Raw genomic sequence first — 15,621 nt, forward strand, 5'->3', positions numbered from 1 at the left:
TGTACTGCAATATCCTGGCCAACCTCACAGCCCCCCGGGTTTGGGAGTTCACTCCATCTCTACGTGATCCACCAATCCTTGCCTTCGCAGCACAAGGGGGTGGTTGGGGGCAAGGAGGCAATTACATAAATATGTGGCATCATCCTTGCTCGACTTCAACCCAATTGTAAGGTCGCCACAATATTCATGGACAGTTTCCACCCACTACATTGGTCTGTCATCTGGCATTGGCGTGATAGACCCCGCCCTGCTGATGAGCCCCGGTAACGTCGAGACCTGTTCGTGGTTGGCTTGTGCAGCAGCAACAACAACAACAACAAAACACCATTGACCTATATATGTCAGCAAGTCTAATTGCTCGCCTGATTAATTAACGCGTGATTTCTTCGTTCAGATTCAAAGCACAATTTCTTGGCCCATTATTTTTGTTCGCCTACGAAATGAAGTACGTGGGCGCATCTTGGAATCGATATTTGTCGGTGGGGGGTGGGGGGGCAGTTTGACGCAGATGCCGACAGCCGGCACGCGCAGGTACACAATGATGACATTTAGGCAAAAACAATTATTCTCGCTCGGCCACAAAAAAAACCCCAGAACACAGCCAGCACGGGCACAGGGAAGTGACATCGAAATCGAACGGCGGTGGAGGAGAGGAGCGGGAGGAGGTGTGGAGAGAGCCCTTTGAGGCGGCCGCAAAGTCCCGCTGGTTTCCGCAAAACCCCTTAGTCCGTCACCGCGGTGGCCACGCAAAGCGTGCAGCGCGTTTGATGACTCGAGTCAGAGCCGCCCCGGTGCAAGCCCCACAGGGCAATAAAACAACAACAATAACAACAAAACAGACGAGGGTCTGTTTTGTCACATGACAATAAAATGAAATGACATTTCGTTCCGTCGGCCTGTGGGCCTTCTGGACCAGTGGTCTGTGGGTGGTTTTTTTCTTTTCCAGCAGCATTTGTTCAAGCGGGCAAACTCTAGACCGGCTTTTTTTGGTCATCAGCAGAGTGTAGCCTGTTCATCAAATGTCTGCTTGCGTTGTAGTTCACGAAAGACACCGTGAGGTTGCAGGGCGTTTGGAACACAATTCCAGTCAGGACGGTATTTAATGATATTGATTGTGTGCTATGAGCATGTCACTGTCATGAGATAAAGAGACGTTTCTATTCGGGGCTCTATTCAGCGAGCAGTGCACATCCTTGTGCCACGAGAACGGCCCTGGAAGATGGCATCACAGAACCACTTCTGACGTCACATCAATTTGCATTGTCACGGACACGTGCGCTATATGCCGTGCAAACAGTGTTCGTCGCCTGTCAATCAAATCTTGAATGATCCATATTAAGTGGGTGATGGTAATTTTTTTTGGGCATCAATTGGTGACTGAGCTGAGACCATGAATGCATACATTACACTATATTATGCCCATAGTATATATAAATGTATTTAAACCAGGGCGGCTCAAACCAAGGGTCACAGTAATGTCAAACTCATTGCTCTCACACGGCTGTTAAGCCCCCCTGGCCACCTAAGCTTAAATCCACACTTTGCTTTGCAAATCACACAATGTATGAAATACGAAGATTACACACAGTGTATTGGGAATGCTGTAGAATGACAAAGTATCTCCGTGAATAGAAATTGGCCAAACATCATAAAAAATCAACACTCTCCGAAAATAAGAGAGACCTTAGACTCTGACACTGCTGGATAAATTACACTACACTGAAATAAGGAGGTACCTTTAAAAGTATAATAAATTTGATTTAAAAACACACATATAATTTGATTGCAGATTGAACTCAGTGGTTGAATATTGGGGAAATGTGAACGATAAAAGTCCATGCAAATAAAACTATCAACTTGGAGTGGCACCCTCATATATTATCTCATACAAATATTGACCGCAACCAGGCAGGCCTATACGCATGTGCAGCCTTTGTAATTCAAACACAGCTTTGCCTGAAGGCAGGTTTGGCTGCTGAAAGTGGTGAAGCCGCACACGTGACGCAACATTCGGAACGTAAACACACTTCAAGCTGTGTGTGTGGTTTTTATTGTGCACTTATGAACCAATAGACCATGCGGTGATTACGCGAGCGATGCGATAATATACAGAGGGCGTCTATGCCCACAGTGCTTTGAACCACATTGCAAGGAGGGAGGAGCACGCGGCAGGGAGGAGGCCCACAGTCACGATAACAATGCTGCCCCTATAACCACAGGGGACGTGCGGTGTTTGGAGAAAATAAATCCGTTAACACCAGAAGAACAGGAACAACAACCCCCCAAACAGCTCTCGGTGGCTTCTGGCTATGTGAGGGTCAAGAAAGCAAAAGCAGAATTATCAAAGAGCCCACGACATTGTTGGCAAAGAGGAGGCCACTGCGTGACGTTGTGAAATCTGCCCCCTACATTTTCAACTTGCCTCAAATGTGAACGAAAAACTCTCCGCATGGGTGGATGCGGCCTACTGCATCTCTCTTAAATACGAGAGGGTGGAGAGTGGCCGGGTGGCTCAGGGTGGCGGGGGTTCATAATAGCTGGACAACGACGTGGTGGTGGAGGAGCTGTAGCTGAGGGGACAGGACAATGAGGTGGTTTGGCTTGAACCAAGCACGCATGAGATGCGACTTTGAATGTCTCACTCACACTTGGGTTTTTTTTCAGTACCACCTTGGCTAAATGCACGTGCTATTGTGCTGTAGATGTACGTTTTAACATAATACCTCTGCGTTAATATCAATACATACTTTCACAGTTAAATCAAATGGCTTGTTAATACCCTTCTGTCTCGAGGTGTTGAAATAGCTCCACCCTTGGCTCTGCTTGACCCCGAGTCAGATTTAGTTCTCTTGAGGCTGACTCGCCCGTCCATACTGGACATCTGTGGAAAAGAGCTTCATAGCTCATCGGATTCCTCCAGTCTCAATTATGATTCTGAGGTTTGCGAATCTGGGATAGAGAGGGAGGGGGTGATAAACCCCTTACACCCACGAACCAATGATCTTCTCTCCTCTCGCTTAGGGCAGCGATGTGTTCGGGAGGTAAATATCAACGTGGAGGTCTGCTAGCCATGACGAGAGGGCTTCAGCCGAGAGTTCGTGTGGTGTCGCCGTTCCTCCTCCCCGTCGAAGGAGCACAAACAACAACTCCACGGTCCACAGTTTGGGTTGCAAGGTCACAGTCGCACCGCTAGTTGTGGCTTGTCAGTGAACAGGGCAAACACAATTGCCTTCTCACACGAAGACGCGGATGCCACTAGCACCGAGAGCACGATACCACCGCACATAACCACTGTCAGCTGACAATCGTACCAACAAAAATATATACTGGAGGGGCATTCCTTTTTTTTCTCCCCGTCATAGATGTTGTTGTTGGGTCAATTTTTTTTTGTTGTTGTTGTAAAAACTGCCCAACAATGGCATCGTCCGTGTGAGAGTAACCTTGGCTTGATCATCTCCCACTCCCCTCCTTCCGTGAGGTACAGAATTGTCGCGTGAAAATCACAAAGACCTCCGTACCTCGCTGTGTTTATGGAGTTTCGCATTTTTTCGTTCGCGTTCATGGTGTTGTTGTTTCGTTACAGTAACATTACCAACGCGGTCTATCAAAACGGGGAGCGGTTGCGCAGCGGTTTGTGCCACTGCGCCATGAGCCCCGGCCTCCTGAAGTGCGGTCGAATTCCCTGGCCACGGGATAACATCAGTGGCGAGTGAGACATCTTTGAAAAGCTGTCTTGAGCACAACTCGGCTCGCACTCGCAACCTTTCACTGACCAGCTTGGTGAAATATGGTCAAGGACCCCCCCCCCATCACCAACTCCACCCACCCCATGAACAGCATGACGTGGTGGGACTTTCATCGAGCAATGCATCAACAAGGGCGATGCAAATCATCATCATCATCATCACAATCGTGGCCATTGTCATTGTTAGACGGATCAGCGCATCCGTGGGCGCCTTCGACAGAGGATGTTCTTAAAGGCTCGTCGAAAGTCCTGGTTGAAGACCGTGTATATGAGCGGGTTCAACGAGCTGTTGCAGTAGCCGCACCAGAAGAAGAACTTGAAGAGGTACTCGGGAGGTTTGCACGACGCCTCGCAGATCTTGGTGAGGCTGTAGGAGAAGAAGAACGGGAACCAGCAGGCCACGAACACTCCCATCACCACGGCCAGCACGAACGTGAAGCGCTTCTCGCGAGCCGCCGTGAGCTTGCGTCTGGCCATCTTGGTGCTGCAGAGGCCCAGCTTGCTGGAGCCTCCTCCTCCTCGTCGTCCCTCCTCGTCACACCTGAGCGAGAGGCTTCCCCGCGGCCTGGGATCATCGTCGTCGTAGTCGTCTCCCGCCTCCGTCTCGGCGTCTCTCTCCTCATCCTCCACCTCCACCGCCGCCGCCGCCACCACGGTTCGGGAAGACCACGGCCGGGAGGGGCCGCTGCGCTCCCCTCGCTCCGTCATCTCCCTCTTCTCATCCCTCTTCTCTTCCCTCTTCTCCTCCATCATCACCACCGCTGCCGCCTGCTCCTCCTGCATCATGACCACCTCTCCGCCGCCACCACCACCACCCTCGACGAGGTGCTTGCCGTTTGACATGGTCGTCTCGTGGCCAGTAAACCCTCCTTGCCTCGCGGCGGCGAAAATGTGCGACTGCCTGCCATTGCTACTGACGACGTCCATCACGGAGGCGCGCGTTGCGCGAAGGGTTCCAGTCTCATCCTCCTCCTCCTGCTGCTGCTGCTGCTGCTGCTCCTGCAGGTCATGCGTCGTTTTCTCCGCGGTTTCCACCAACACGTCCTCATCCAGAGCCGAGCTGCCATCTCCTCCAGCAGCGTCGCGCACACACTGCCCGTTCTGCCGTGGTGCGCACGGGGCGAGGGTCGTCGAGAGTGAAGGAGGTGGAGGGGCTTGAGGAGGTGGAGGAGGAGAGTGTTGAGGAGGAGGAGGAAAAAGAGGGCGCAATTCATCCGCTTGCGATTCGAACGCACTCGGATTTTGTTGCAGCTGCTGTTGCTGTGGTTGCAACTGCTGTGTCTGCTGCTGCTGCAGCTGCTGCGTCTGCTGCAGCTGCTGCGTCTGCTGCTGCTGCTGCTGCAGCTGCTGCTGCTGCAGCTGCTGTTCTTGCTGCTGCTGCAGCTCGGCCAAGGGCGCTTCCCTCTCGCTGCCCCCGCGACTCCTGCGTCTCGCGCGCCCCTTGGCCACCTGGTAGATGCGCGCGTACACGAGCAGCATGATGAGGCACGGGGCGAAGAAGGAGGCGGTGCAGGAGGACAGCACGTACCAGGTCTCCTCGTTCAGCTTGCACATGGGCAGCACGGAGGAGGAGGAGGGCGAGCCGCTCGTGTTGCGGCCGGCACCCTGGTGGCGGTGGACATCCGCCGGGGGACGGCCCGTGCCCACGAGAGGAGGGAACGAGATGAAGGCGGCGATGACCCAGACGATGACGATGGCGCGCTTGACGCGACGCGGCGTGCGCTTCATGTTGTAGCGCACCGCCTGCGTCACGCTCCAGTAGCGGTCCAGACTGATGGCGCACAGATGCACGATGGACGAGGTGCAAAAGAGCACGTCGAGGGCCAGGTACATCTCGCACCAGAAGCTGCCGAACACCCAGTAGCCCATGAGCTCGTTGGCGAGCGAGAAGGGCATCACCAGCGTGGCGACCAGGATGTCGGCGGCCGCCAGCGACACCAGGAAGAGATTCTGGGCGGCTTTGAGGGACTTGCTGGTGAACACGGCGATGGCGACCAGGCTGTTGCCGAAGATGGTGACCAGGATGATGAAGCTCACGACCAGGGTGAGGGTCACCATGGTGGTGGTGGAGTGTGGCAGCTGCCAGTCGTTAGTGGCGGTGTCATTGCTGCTGCTGTTGCTGCTGTTGATGATGATGCCGCTGCTGCCGATCTCACCACGAGCCTCCAACCCCGGCCACGAGGAGTCTGACCCATTGATCTCGTGTCCATGCAGCTCGGACATCATTGGTGGCCTTCAACGCTCCTCCTCTTCCTCCTCCTCCTCTTTGCCCGCGTCGTCGTCGTCCACGTCGTCTCGGTTTTGGTGAACGAGAGGAGGAGGCGAAGGCGAATGTGAAATTAAGAAGATCCAGTCACGGATCATCGCGTTAGACCTTTGGGAGACTCCGGCGGTGAGTTTGAGCCCTCAGCCGCTCCACTCGGCCGTTCGTATGGACCAGAGGTCATCGTTGAGAGAGGAGGATGAGGAGGAGAAGGAGGCATCCGTGGCTCAGTGTGATTGCTTCTGCTGCTGCTGCTGCACTCTCGTCATCTTCTCTATCCTATGGTGCCCAGGCTCATCATGCTCCCGACAACGTGGGGGTAAAGAGTTGAAGCAGGGCAAGTTATTTATCTCGCCTTGAGCATTGGAAACACGCTTCGCATGTAGCACTGCCGCCTTCTGACTGAAGCCACTCCTCCCCCTCCGTCTCTCTCGCTGTCTCGTCCTCTGCACGCCTCTCCGAGTGAGGAGCTCCGTCTACAGCGAGGCACCTAAGCAGCAGCAACAACAACAGTCTCAGCAAAAGCACGCGACTCTGCGTTGGCAGGTGGTTTGCACTGCTAAGTGCATTTCATAACGAACGGGGGCGGGGTTGGGTGAGATCGCGTCAATTTGAATGCCGTTAACCCACCACCAGGGCCAACCGGTAAACAACACATGTCAATGAGTTACTACTTCAGCTAAGAGAGTAGAACCCACAACATTTGCAATTTCACTACGACTAAGTACAATTATAAACGCGCAACTCATGCAACCTGGGTCAGCGGTTCCCAAGCATGTCGAGTGTGCTGACCACGTTTCAGCCTCCAGATATCTTGCGGATCACTCACACACGCTGCAACGAACGGTTGTTTGAGATTGTACATTTCCTTGGCGAGGACGTTGTTTATTTTCGTTTTCCGTGGACTCCCAACCGGAGAAGTCTCTACTGGACTCATCTGATAAAGAGCTTCATTGCTCATCGGATTCTTCCAGTCTAAAGAAGGATTCTGAGTCTCGCGGCCCACCAGAGATCCGCGGATCAGAACATTGGGAAGCGCTGAGCCGGGTTATCAATCCGTCAATAACAATTGCCCTAAGAGGAAACGTTGATTCAAGGCGACGTTTCGGCTAATTGCCCTTATTCATCTCTCTGCTTACAAAGAAAGGGGTCATTGCTCGAAACGTCGCCACGTAGACGTTTTCTCTCGGGCAGTGTTGTTAGCAAGTCTATTGTTGGGGTTATACGTGAGGATGTGTGTGTGTGTGTGCATTAGCCATTGGATGGAGTGTAACAATTTAAGGGCCTCCATTCTATTTACACAGCACAAAAAAGACATCGATGATAATTTAGTTTGCATGGACGGGGGGGAGGGGGTACTGTTGTATCTCCGTCTCGTTCGTGTTGTCTCCGTTAAGTTCAAATAGTAGAATATAATACAGTTTATTTTTCGATTTAAAGCTTTCGTGACTGCAGGGATTCATCTTCTTGGTTCTTTCGGTAAAGTCACGTAGAATGGAAATAATAAAATAACAAAAATTTCTATTATGTTTTATTTTTATTACTTTTTTATTTCCATTCTACGTGACTTTACCGAAAAAACCAAGAAGATGAATACAGTTTATTTTTGGTGTTAGTATGTAATTATCGGCGAAACGTCGTACTCGGATTGTAAATGTTGTAGATTTACTCTCCAACACACTGGCGTGCTGTACTCGTGACGAATGGGCACGTCCTGTTCACGTGACAACCCTTACTGATTGGCTGCGTCGGGTGGTGGCGGGTTCAACGACACATTTATATATTTACGCGATCTAAAACAAAAACCTGTATTTTGGATGATATTGGTCGCGAAAGCTTACGTGCTAAATACGGTACCCTATCAGAATATGATGTTGCTAACAACCACTTTCATGAATCAAGAACGGTGTGAGCAGCAGAGGGCAGAGCAGCATCATCCATTGTGACGCTGCACGTCTATCCACCCCCCACTCCTTCACCAAACCGCAGTGACCAGCGCGGTGAAGTATGGTCAAACAACGTCCACCGCGACCCGCACGGCGTGGGGAAGGTCTCCATCATCCAGCATTGGATAGCCAAGGAGGCAGTTGTGCATGCCATATGCAAATCTCAATAAACCGCAGGTGAGACTCTCTCTCTCTCGACGTGCCTATAGACTCGTGAGCCGAAAAAAAGTCACCGATGATAATCGATTAATCTTTTCCAAACCCGAGTGTTCATCCTAGAGACGAGGCAGTCCATGCAACGGCAACAATAGCCGCAGGCAGATGAAGTACGGTTAAACAACCCGAATGAGCGGCATGGCATCATGAGAGAAGGCCCTTCATCTAGCAGTGGAGAGACGAGGAGAGTCATTGTTCCTGTGATGTGCAATGACCGTGCAGTCGCGACAGAAAGTAGAAATCGCCTCTGCCACCCACCTGCTGGACATCGCCTCTGTCACTCGCCAGGACGTTCGACCTTCGTCAACTCATTCACCCCCACACTCCCTCCGCAACAGCCGCGCCTGGCCCGTTCATTCATTCGTTCGTTCACGAGAATGCCGTCCGCTTTGCTTAGCACACGAAGCTCGTTTCATTCGGCCATTCGAGTATCCCCTTGACTCACTCGTTCGTCGACTCGTGCACTCGCTCTGTCCAACACTCCGCCAGCTGACTCACTCGATCATCCACCGCTCGCTACCTCATTCACTCACTCTCATTCGTTCGCTCGCCCGCGTCGTCTCTACAGCTTGTCACTCGCTCACCCGCTCCATCCACAGATCGCTCGGTGAGTCGCTCACCCGTCATATCACTCGATCGCCTGCTCACTCACTCACTCTCACTGGCTCGTTCACTCGGGCACGTTCTCGTAATCTCGCTCACCCTCTCACTTACTCAACCACTCACTCACCCACTCACTCACTTGACAACCAACTCACTCGTCCTCTCACTTGCTCAACCACTCACTCACTCACCCACTCACTAACTTGACAACCCACTCACTCGTCCTCTCACTTACTCAACCACTCACTCACTCACCTTACTCACTCACTTGACAACCAACTCACTCGTCCTCTCACTTACTCAACCACCCACTCACTCCCACTGGCTCGTTCACTCGGGCAGCTTTTCGTAATCTCGCTCACCCTCTCACTTGCTCAACCACTCACTCACCCACTCACTCACTCGACAACCCACTCACTCGTCCTCTCACTTACTCAACCACCCACTCACTCCCACTGGCTCGTTCACTCGGGCAGCTTCTCGTAATATCGCTCACCCTCTCACTTACTCAACCACTCACTCACTCATCCACTCACTCACTCATCCACCCACTCACTCACTTGACAAACCACTCACTCACCCACTCACGCGCGCGCGTCCCTCCACTCGATCACGCTCGCTCGCTGCGCAAGACCAAGTCACGCCGAATGTGCTCCGATCTCGTCTGCTTATGGAAGCCCACGCACGCTCTGAGCCCGCTTGGGCTACTAGGCGGTTGGGTAGCCGGAAAGAACAGCAATGGATCATTGCATCTATCTGTGTGGAGTGTTACCCCTTGAATGCGTTTGGGTTGTTTTTTTTCCGGTTGGGCCGGTTTCATCTCACGTGAAGCCAATTTGTCACGGATGTACCGCGTGCCCAAACAAGACAGATGTGACCCTCGTGAAAACGTCAATTGAGACTCGGAAAACGCCGTTCTCGATTAAGGTCATTGTTTTCATGACACTATTACGAGAGTTAGGCTCGTATTACGGACAGGGCGACTCTTCATCGTCGGCCCCTTATTCACCACATTATTCAAACACACGGTCAACAACGAACTCATTCATCCACTCACCCATCCAACCACTCGCTCCTCATTCACCTCAACAACCACTCGTAATATCCACCCCACTCACTCCCCCGCTCGCTCGCTCGCTCACTCGCCCACTAACTTGCCCACTCACTGACTTGACAAACCGCTCATACATCCACTAACTTCACTCACCCACTCACTAACTCAACCACCCACTCACTCACTCGCCCACTCAATCACATGACCAACCACTCACTCATCCTCTCACTTACTCAACCACCCACTCACTCACCCACTCGCCCACTCAATCACACGACCAACCACTCATCAACACACTCACTCACCCAATTGCCGGAGTGACGTGCTCTCCACTCACCCCTCTTCTTTGCACCCGTTTCCAAACCTCGCTCAGCCCCGCAATAAAGACACCTCCTCCTGCTCCTCCTCGTCCGCCTCCAACTCGTTCACGACGTGACCCCCACACTCAGATCAACCCTCGACCGCCGAATCATCGTCCTTAAGCCCCGGTGTAGGACTCAGAGAGCAGGCGGGTGATGGTGATGGACGGGGGGGGGGGGGGTAACGTATGGCTGGAGATTGGCGTTCGTGGTTGGACCGGCTCGGAGAGTGGCGACTGGAGGCGACAGGAGCGCGTAGCCGGCTGTACGTCCGCGAGCGAGATGCGCGCGGTGGGGAATGGCAGAGAAGAGAAATTACAAAATATTGACGGGCAGGCGCGCGAAACGCCCGCCCCCACCTCGACTCGCGTTACCAACCTTGCTGCTGATGCTGATGCTGCTGCTGCTGATGCTGCTGCACCCCCAATTCATATCCCACCACCCCTCTCTCCCCCCTCGTCCTCCTCCCCCCTTCCCCCTCCCTCCCCTGCGTCTCCCCCACAACCGGTACCCTACCCGCTCCCAAATAAACGTTGTCAGAAATTAGAAGGTGGGGGGGGGGGGGTGAATCACACGTCGTTTCCTTGAAAATGTTCAATTGTATATCAATTGACAGTCACTCTCTCGTTATGTCCGTGTGTACCTGTGTCGTCTATCCTTTGAAGGTATTGATTTGCGTTTGTCGCCGCTGGCTCCATGCGAAATAAACAAACGCGCGTTACGTTTCCACACACCGCCCCCCCCCCTCCTACCGCCACGTGAAACGGCGTGGCCGGTGGAGCTGCTCTCTCATCGGACGGTGCCGTCGGATGAGAGAGGAGCCATCGCAGATTGCGGACGATTGATGGCTCGCGTCTCGTCAGGGTAGAGAGGCCCCCGTGGGCTCGCGCGAGGGCATTCGTGGCTGGCAGACAAACAACGCTCATTATTTGCGCTCGTCTTACAGCGGCGAGTGGGGGGGGCGGGGATGGGGGGAAGGCTTCGTTAATTTATCTGCTGGAAATCTAACACCGCCACGATGTGATGGTGATGCTGATGATGATGATATCAACAATTGTACTTCTTTATTAGCCCTGCAGCGCGACTTTGACTTTCAAGTGGTGGCTGGGATACAACGACTCAGTAGGAGGGTGGGGGGGGGTCGACGCAGCCAATGTTGAAGAAACTTCAAACGAATGCTAAACGCCAAACTGAATGAGTAACGATGCGATCTGCCCCCGGTCTGTGTGGTGCATGCTACCCCCCCCCCCCCCCCAGTCTATACGGCTGTTAGGCTCGTCACTAAATTGTACAATTACGACGACTGATTTTTTTGACGCTTGACGATAGGAATTTATAAAAGCGGGGGGGAGGGGGGGGGTGGTGGGATTTAGCAGCAGGTGAGGGGGGGGACCCAGGTCCCTCCAGCCCTCTAAGCGCCACGGGGTTTCCCTTTCCTCGCCCAGCAAATGGCTCAGAGAGGCTCTCGACTCTTCACCGGGAGGGTGATGTGACAGTGGGGTAATTGGCCGAATTCATTAACGACGAGTGGCTCCTCTTTTCTTTAATTTCGCACGCGAAGGAAAGCGGAGCAACACCCGGAGAATCCTCAGCAAGCCGATAACACGATAACGCTCATAGCCCAGAGCGAGGTGTGAGTGTGTGCTTCACCCATCTGTAAGTGAGCCACCAACCCTTGCCTCCTAAAGGAGGCGTGCGCCACCACAGCTCCACACTGGGTCGTGGGACTTTTTACACGAGGGTTGTTGTGTGGATATATGCTGAACTTCTTTCGCACCGTACGTAGCCAACCGTGTTAATCGGAGGTTTCCTCCAACTTGTGTAGCGGTTAGCGCTACGCTGCGCCATGGACCAGGCGTGCCGAGTTCGATTCCCGCTCACGGCCAACACCGGTGACGATCATCTGAACCGGTCCTGGGCCTCTCCTAGGTCGACTGAGCCTCAAATGAGTACCTGGTGCGATGTGTAAAATCATCGCCACTGGGGAAATAAAGGCGGCCGAGCGTGATGCTGGCAACCCATCCCCTCGTGTGCCGTGCCGGCCTTCGTAGGTGCTCGCTAACAGCACTTGCCCCATCAGTCTATTAAGGCTATACGGGGGATCTTTGTTTGTGTGCGTGTGAGCGTTGGCGCAGTGGTTAGCGCGCCGCGTTTCAGACCCAGAGACCGTGAGTTTGTTTCTCGGCCACGACTAAGATCAAGTGGAGGAATATCTGAATTCAGTTGTTTTTTGGGTAACCTCCCCATCGGTCGACTTCGCCTTGAACGAGTACAGGACGTGGGTGTGTAAACATCAACACCGGGGGGGGGGACAAACGCTGCTGGGTGTCGTGGTGCTGCAGGCCACCACGACACCCTCATGGCCTCTCACGAACAGCAGCCACCCCAAACATGCCGTGTGTGTCATGAGCACACACGGAGAGGGGTCGTGAGATGAGTGAGTGACTGGTGAAGATTGTAGCGATCATGTAGAAGGGCTATAAAGATGAAAAATAGTAGATTTGAGTCTAGCGTTTATCATATTATCATTAATTTGAGAGGCAGGGGAGGGGGTGAGCTTGAGGATTTGAGAAGGTACCGACAAATCCAAATCTGACATCAGGTTTTTTATTTATTTTATTTGATCAGAAAAAATATATTGATGTTTTGGCATCCCAAATTTAAAGTTTAAAATGTTTAAATTCCAAGGATTCCGAATCTGAATGTGAAAATATTTAGCTTTACCATACTTAAACACGTAGTAGGCTTTTACAACCAATATTATCCATAATACAGGTTTTTTTTTGGTTAGATCGCGTAAATATATAAATATGTCGTTAAACCGGCCACTACCAAATCTGGCTGTCGTCTGATGAAGCTAGTTGTAATTACTGGCGAAACGTCGTACACAGATTGTAAATGTTGCGGCTTGGTTCTCCAACACACCGGTGGGCTGTACTAGGGACGAATTGGCCACGTTCTGTTTACGTGACAAACCTTACTAGTCGGCTGTGTCGGGTGGTGGCGGGTTTAACGACACATTTATATATTTACGCGATCTAACCGAAGAAAACCTGTATTATGTATTTACCATAAAGTCAGTGGAAGCCAGTTACGACGACTGCATGCAAACATGAAGATAAAAATCCCCCGTATAGCCTTAACAGACTGTTGGGGAAAGGGCTGTTAGCGATCACCTATGACGGCTGGAACGGCACACGAGGTGGTGGGGTGTGCCAGCACCATGCCCGGCCGCCTTTGTCTCCCTAGCGGCTATGTATACACACCGCCCCAGGTACTCATTTGAGGCTGAGTCGACCCAGGAGAGGCCCAGGAACGGTTCAAATAATTGTCACTGATTTTGGCCGTGAGCTGGAATCGAACTCGGGTCGCAGAGTTCGTAGCGCAGCGCGCTAACCGCTACACTACCGCTCCCCGACTGCATTCAAGTACACACCCGTTGTGTTGTAGGTACACGTGGAGACTCAGAGATATTACAGCACCGCATGTCACGCTAACAGCCCGCTGTGGGCAATCTCCCCACGTGTGCGCTTTGCGTGCAGTGCGAAATAAACGTGTGTGGTGCAGGCTCGTCAGCCGGTAGAGAATAATGAAAACATAAAATGTATATGCAGGGATGAGTCATCGCCACTATCTATTGTTAGCCCTCATTATTGCCATCGTCATCAATTATGTTCAATCGTCATTAACACGGATTATTGTAATCACTCATCAGCAGGATTGTCATTATTTTGTTTTAATAATAATCATCACCGTGTATGATATTGCCCTATAATCATCATCAAGAGTGAATATCGTTGTCTTCCTACTGAACCTACCATGGGAGAGGCACTTATCGTCATCGGTTGCCTCGTGCGAGCAGTGGAAATTCCACATTCCCATGGCTTGGGCCAGTATACAGCTCATGTTGACTTTTCCACAAAGTGATACTTATTGTATGGACAGAATTATGAGACGAGTCAATCCAAAACCTACATCTCTAAAAATAAAAAAACACCACAATTGTCAATAACACCGCAGGCTCAAAATAGAAAAATAGGTGACTTGTCGGGCGATAGTCCTTCTTCACAGCACACAAATACCAGAGAGACTGACGCACCTAGAGTTGAAGACTGCACTTCACAACATGGGTCCTGATTAATTTTACATTTAAAAAACTAAATTCTGAAGATCAGTTTAAAAATGTAAACATGAACAGTTAACTAACAATGGATATTGAGTAACAGACAAACCCCTGCAAAAAAAAAAACATCAAAAATTACTACAGTGAGATAAACTAATTTATTTTCAAAGTCAATTTATGAAATGTTTCTGGCACATTGCATCATCAAAATTGAGTGTCACAGTCTGCACACTTGCACAGAGCGGCACAGCCTCTGAAGCAAATGCTGTTAGCGAGCACCTATTGAGGCTTGTACGTTGTGATGTGGCGAACCCCGTGTCCTTGTCACCTCCATCTCCGCAGTGCCGATGCGTGCACACCGCACCAGACACTCAGTTTGGAGGCTGGACGGCTGGTCCAGAAAGTCATCATCGATGGTGGACAACTCATTACCCCTGTGCAGTGTCAACGACTCAATACACGCCTCTGTAGTGCCGCAGACTCAGTAACCGGTACGTGACAGCACCTGTGAGCACGTGACAGGGACAACAATGCACCTGTGAGCACGTGACAGGGACAACAATGCACCTGTGAGCACGTGACAGGGACAACAATGCACCTGTGTGCACGTGACAGGGACAACAATGCACCTGTGAGCACGTGACAGAGACAACAACGCACCTATGAGCACGTGACAGGGACAACAATGCACCTGTGAGCACGTGACAGGGACAACAATGCACCTGTGAGCACGTGACAGGGACAACAATGCATCTGTGAGCACGTGACAGGGACAACAATGCACCTGTGAGCACGTGACAGGGACAACAATGCACCTGTGAGCACGTGACAGGGACAACAATGCACCTGTGAGCACGTGACAGGGACAACAATGCACCTGTGAGCACGTGACAGGGACAACAATGCACCTGTGTGCACGTGACAGGGACAACAATGCACCTGTGAGCACGTGACAGGGACAACAATGCACCTGTGAGCACGTAACAGGGACAACAATGCACCTGTGAGCACGTGACAGGGACAACAATGCACCTGTGAGCACGTGACAGAGACAACAACGCACCTGTGAGCGCGTAACAGGGACAACAATGCACCTGTGAGCACGTAACAGGGACAACAATGCACCTGTGAGCACGTGACAGAGACAACAATGCACCTGTGTGCACGTGACAGAGACAACAACGCACCTGTGAGCGCGTAACAGGGACAACAATGCACCTGTGAGCACGTGACAGGGACAACAATGCACCTGTGAGCACGTGACAGGGACAACAATGCACCTGTGTGCACGTGACAGAGACAACAATGCACC

At 51.9% G+C, this 15,621-nt stretch overlaps 1 protein-coding gene across 5 annotated transcripts in view; it reads right to left on the reverse strand.

Annotated features, from left to right (window-relative positions):
- Positions 1-3,858: 3,858 nt before the first annotated feature.
- Positions 3,859-15,621, reverse strand: part of LOC144931252 (alpha-2C adrenergic receptor-like) — a 31,630-nt gene continuing 19,867 nt past the window's right edge. Inside the window, exons 1-2 of one of the 5 annotated variants that reach the window (XM_078855057.1) lie at positions 10,165-10,545; positions 3,859-6,484 (exon numbers count right to left, since the gene is read on the reverse strand). In XM_078855057.1, the coding sequence (XP_078711183.1) occupies positions 3,938-5,971 (2,034 nt within the window). In that variant the 5' untranslated portion in view covers positions 5,972-6,484; positions 10,165-10,545 and the 3' untranslated portion in view covers positions 3,859-3,937. Of the gene's footprint in view, positions 6,499-10,132; positions 10,546-15,621 lie in introns of those variants that run through there. The other 4 variants (XM_078855055.1, XM_078855056.1, XM_078855059.1 and 1 more) reach the window with 4 other exon arrangements.

This window comes from Lampetra fluviatilis, chromosome 4, assembly GCF_964198595.1.
Source record: "Lampetra fluviatilis chromosome 4, kcLamFluv1.1, whole genome shotgun sequence".
NCBI lineage: Eukaryota > Metazoa > Chordata > Hyperoartia > Petromyzontiformes > Petromyzontidae > Lampetra > Lampetra fluviatilis.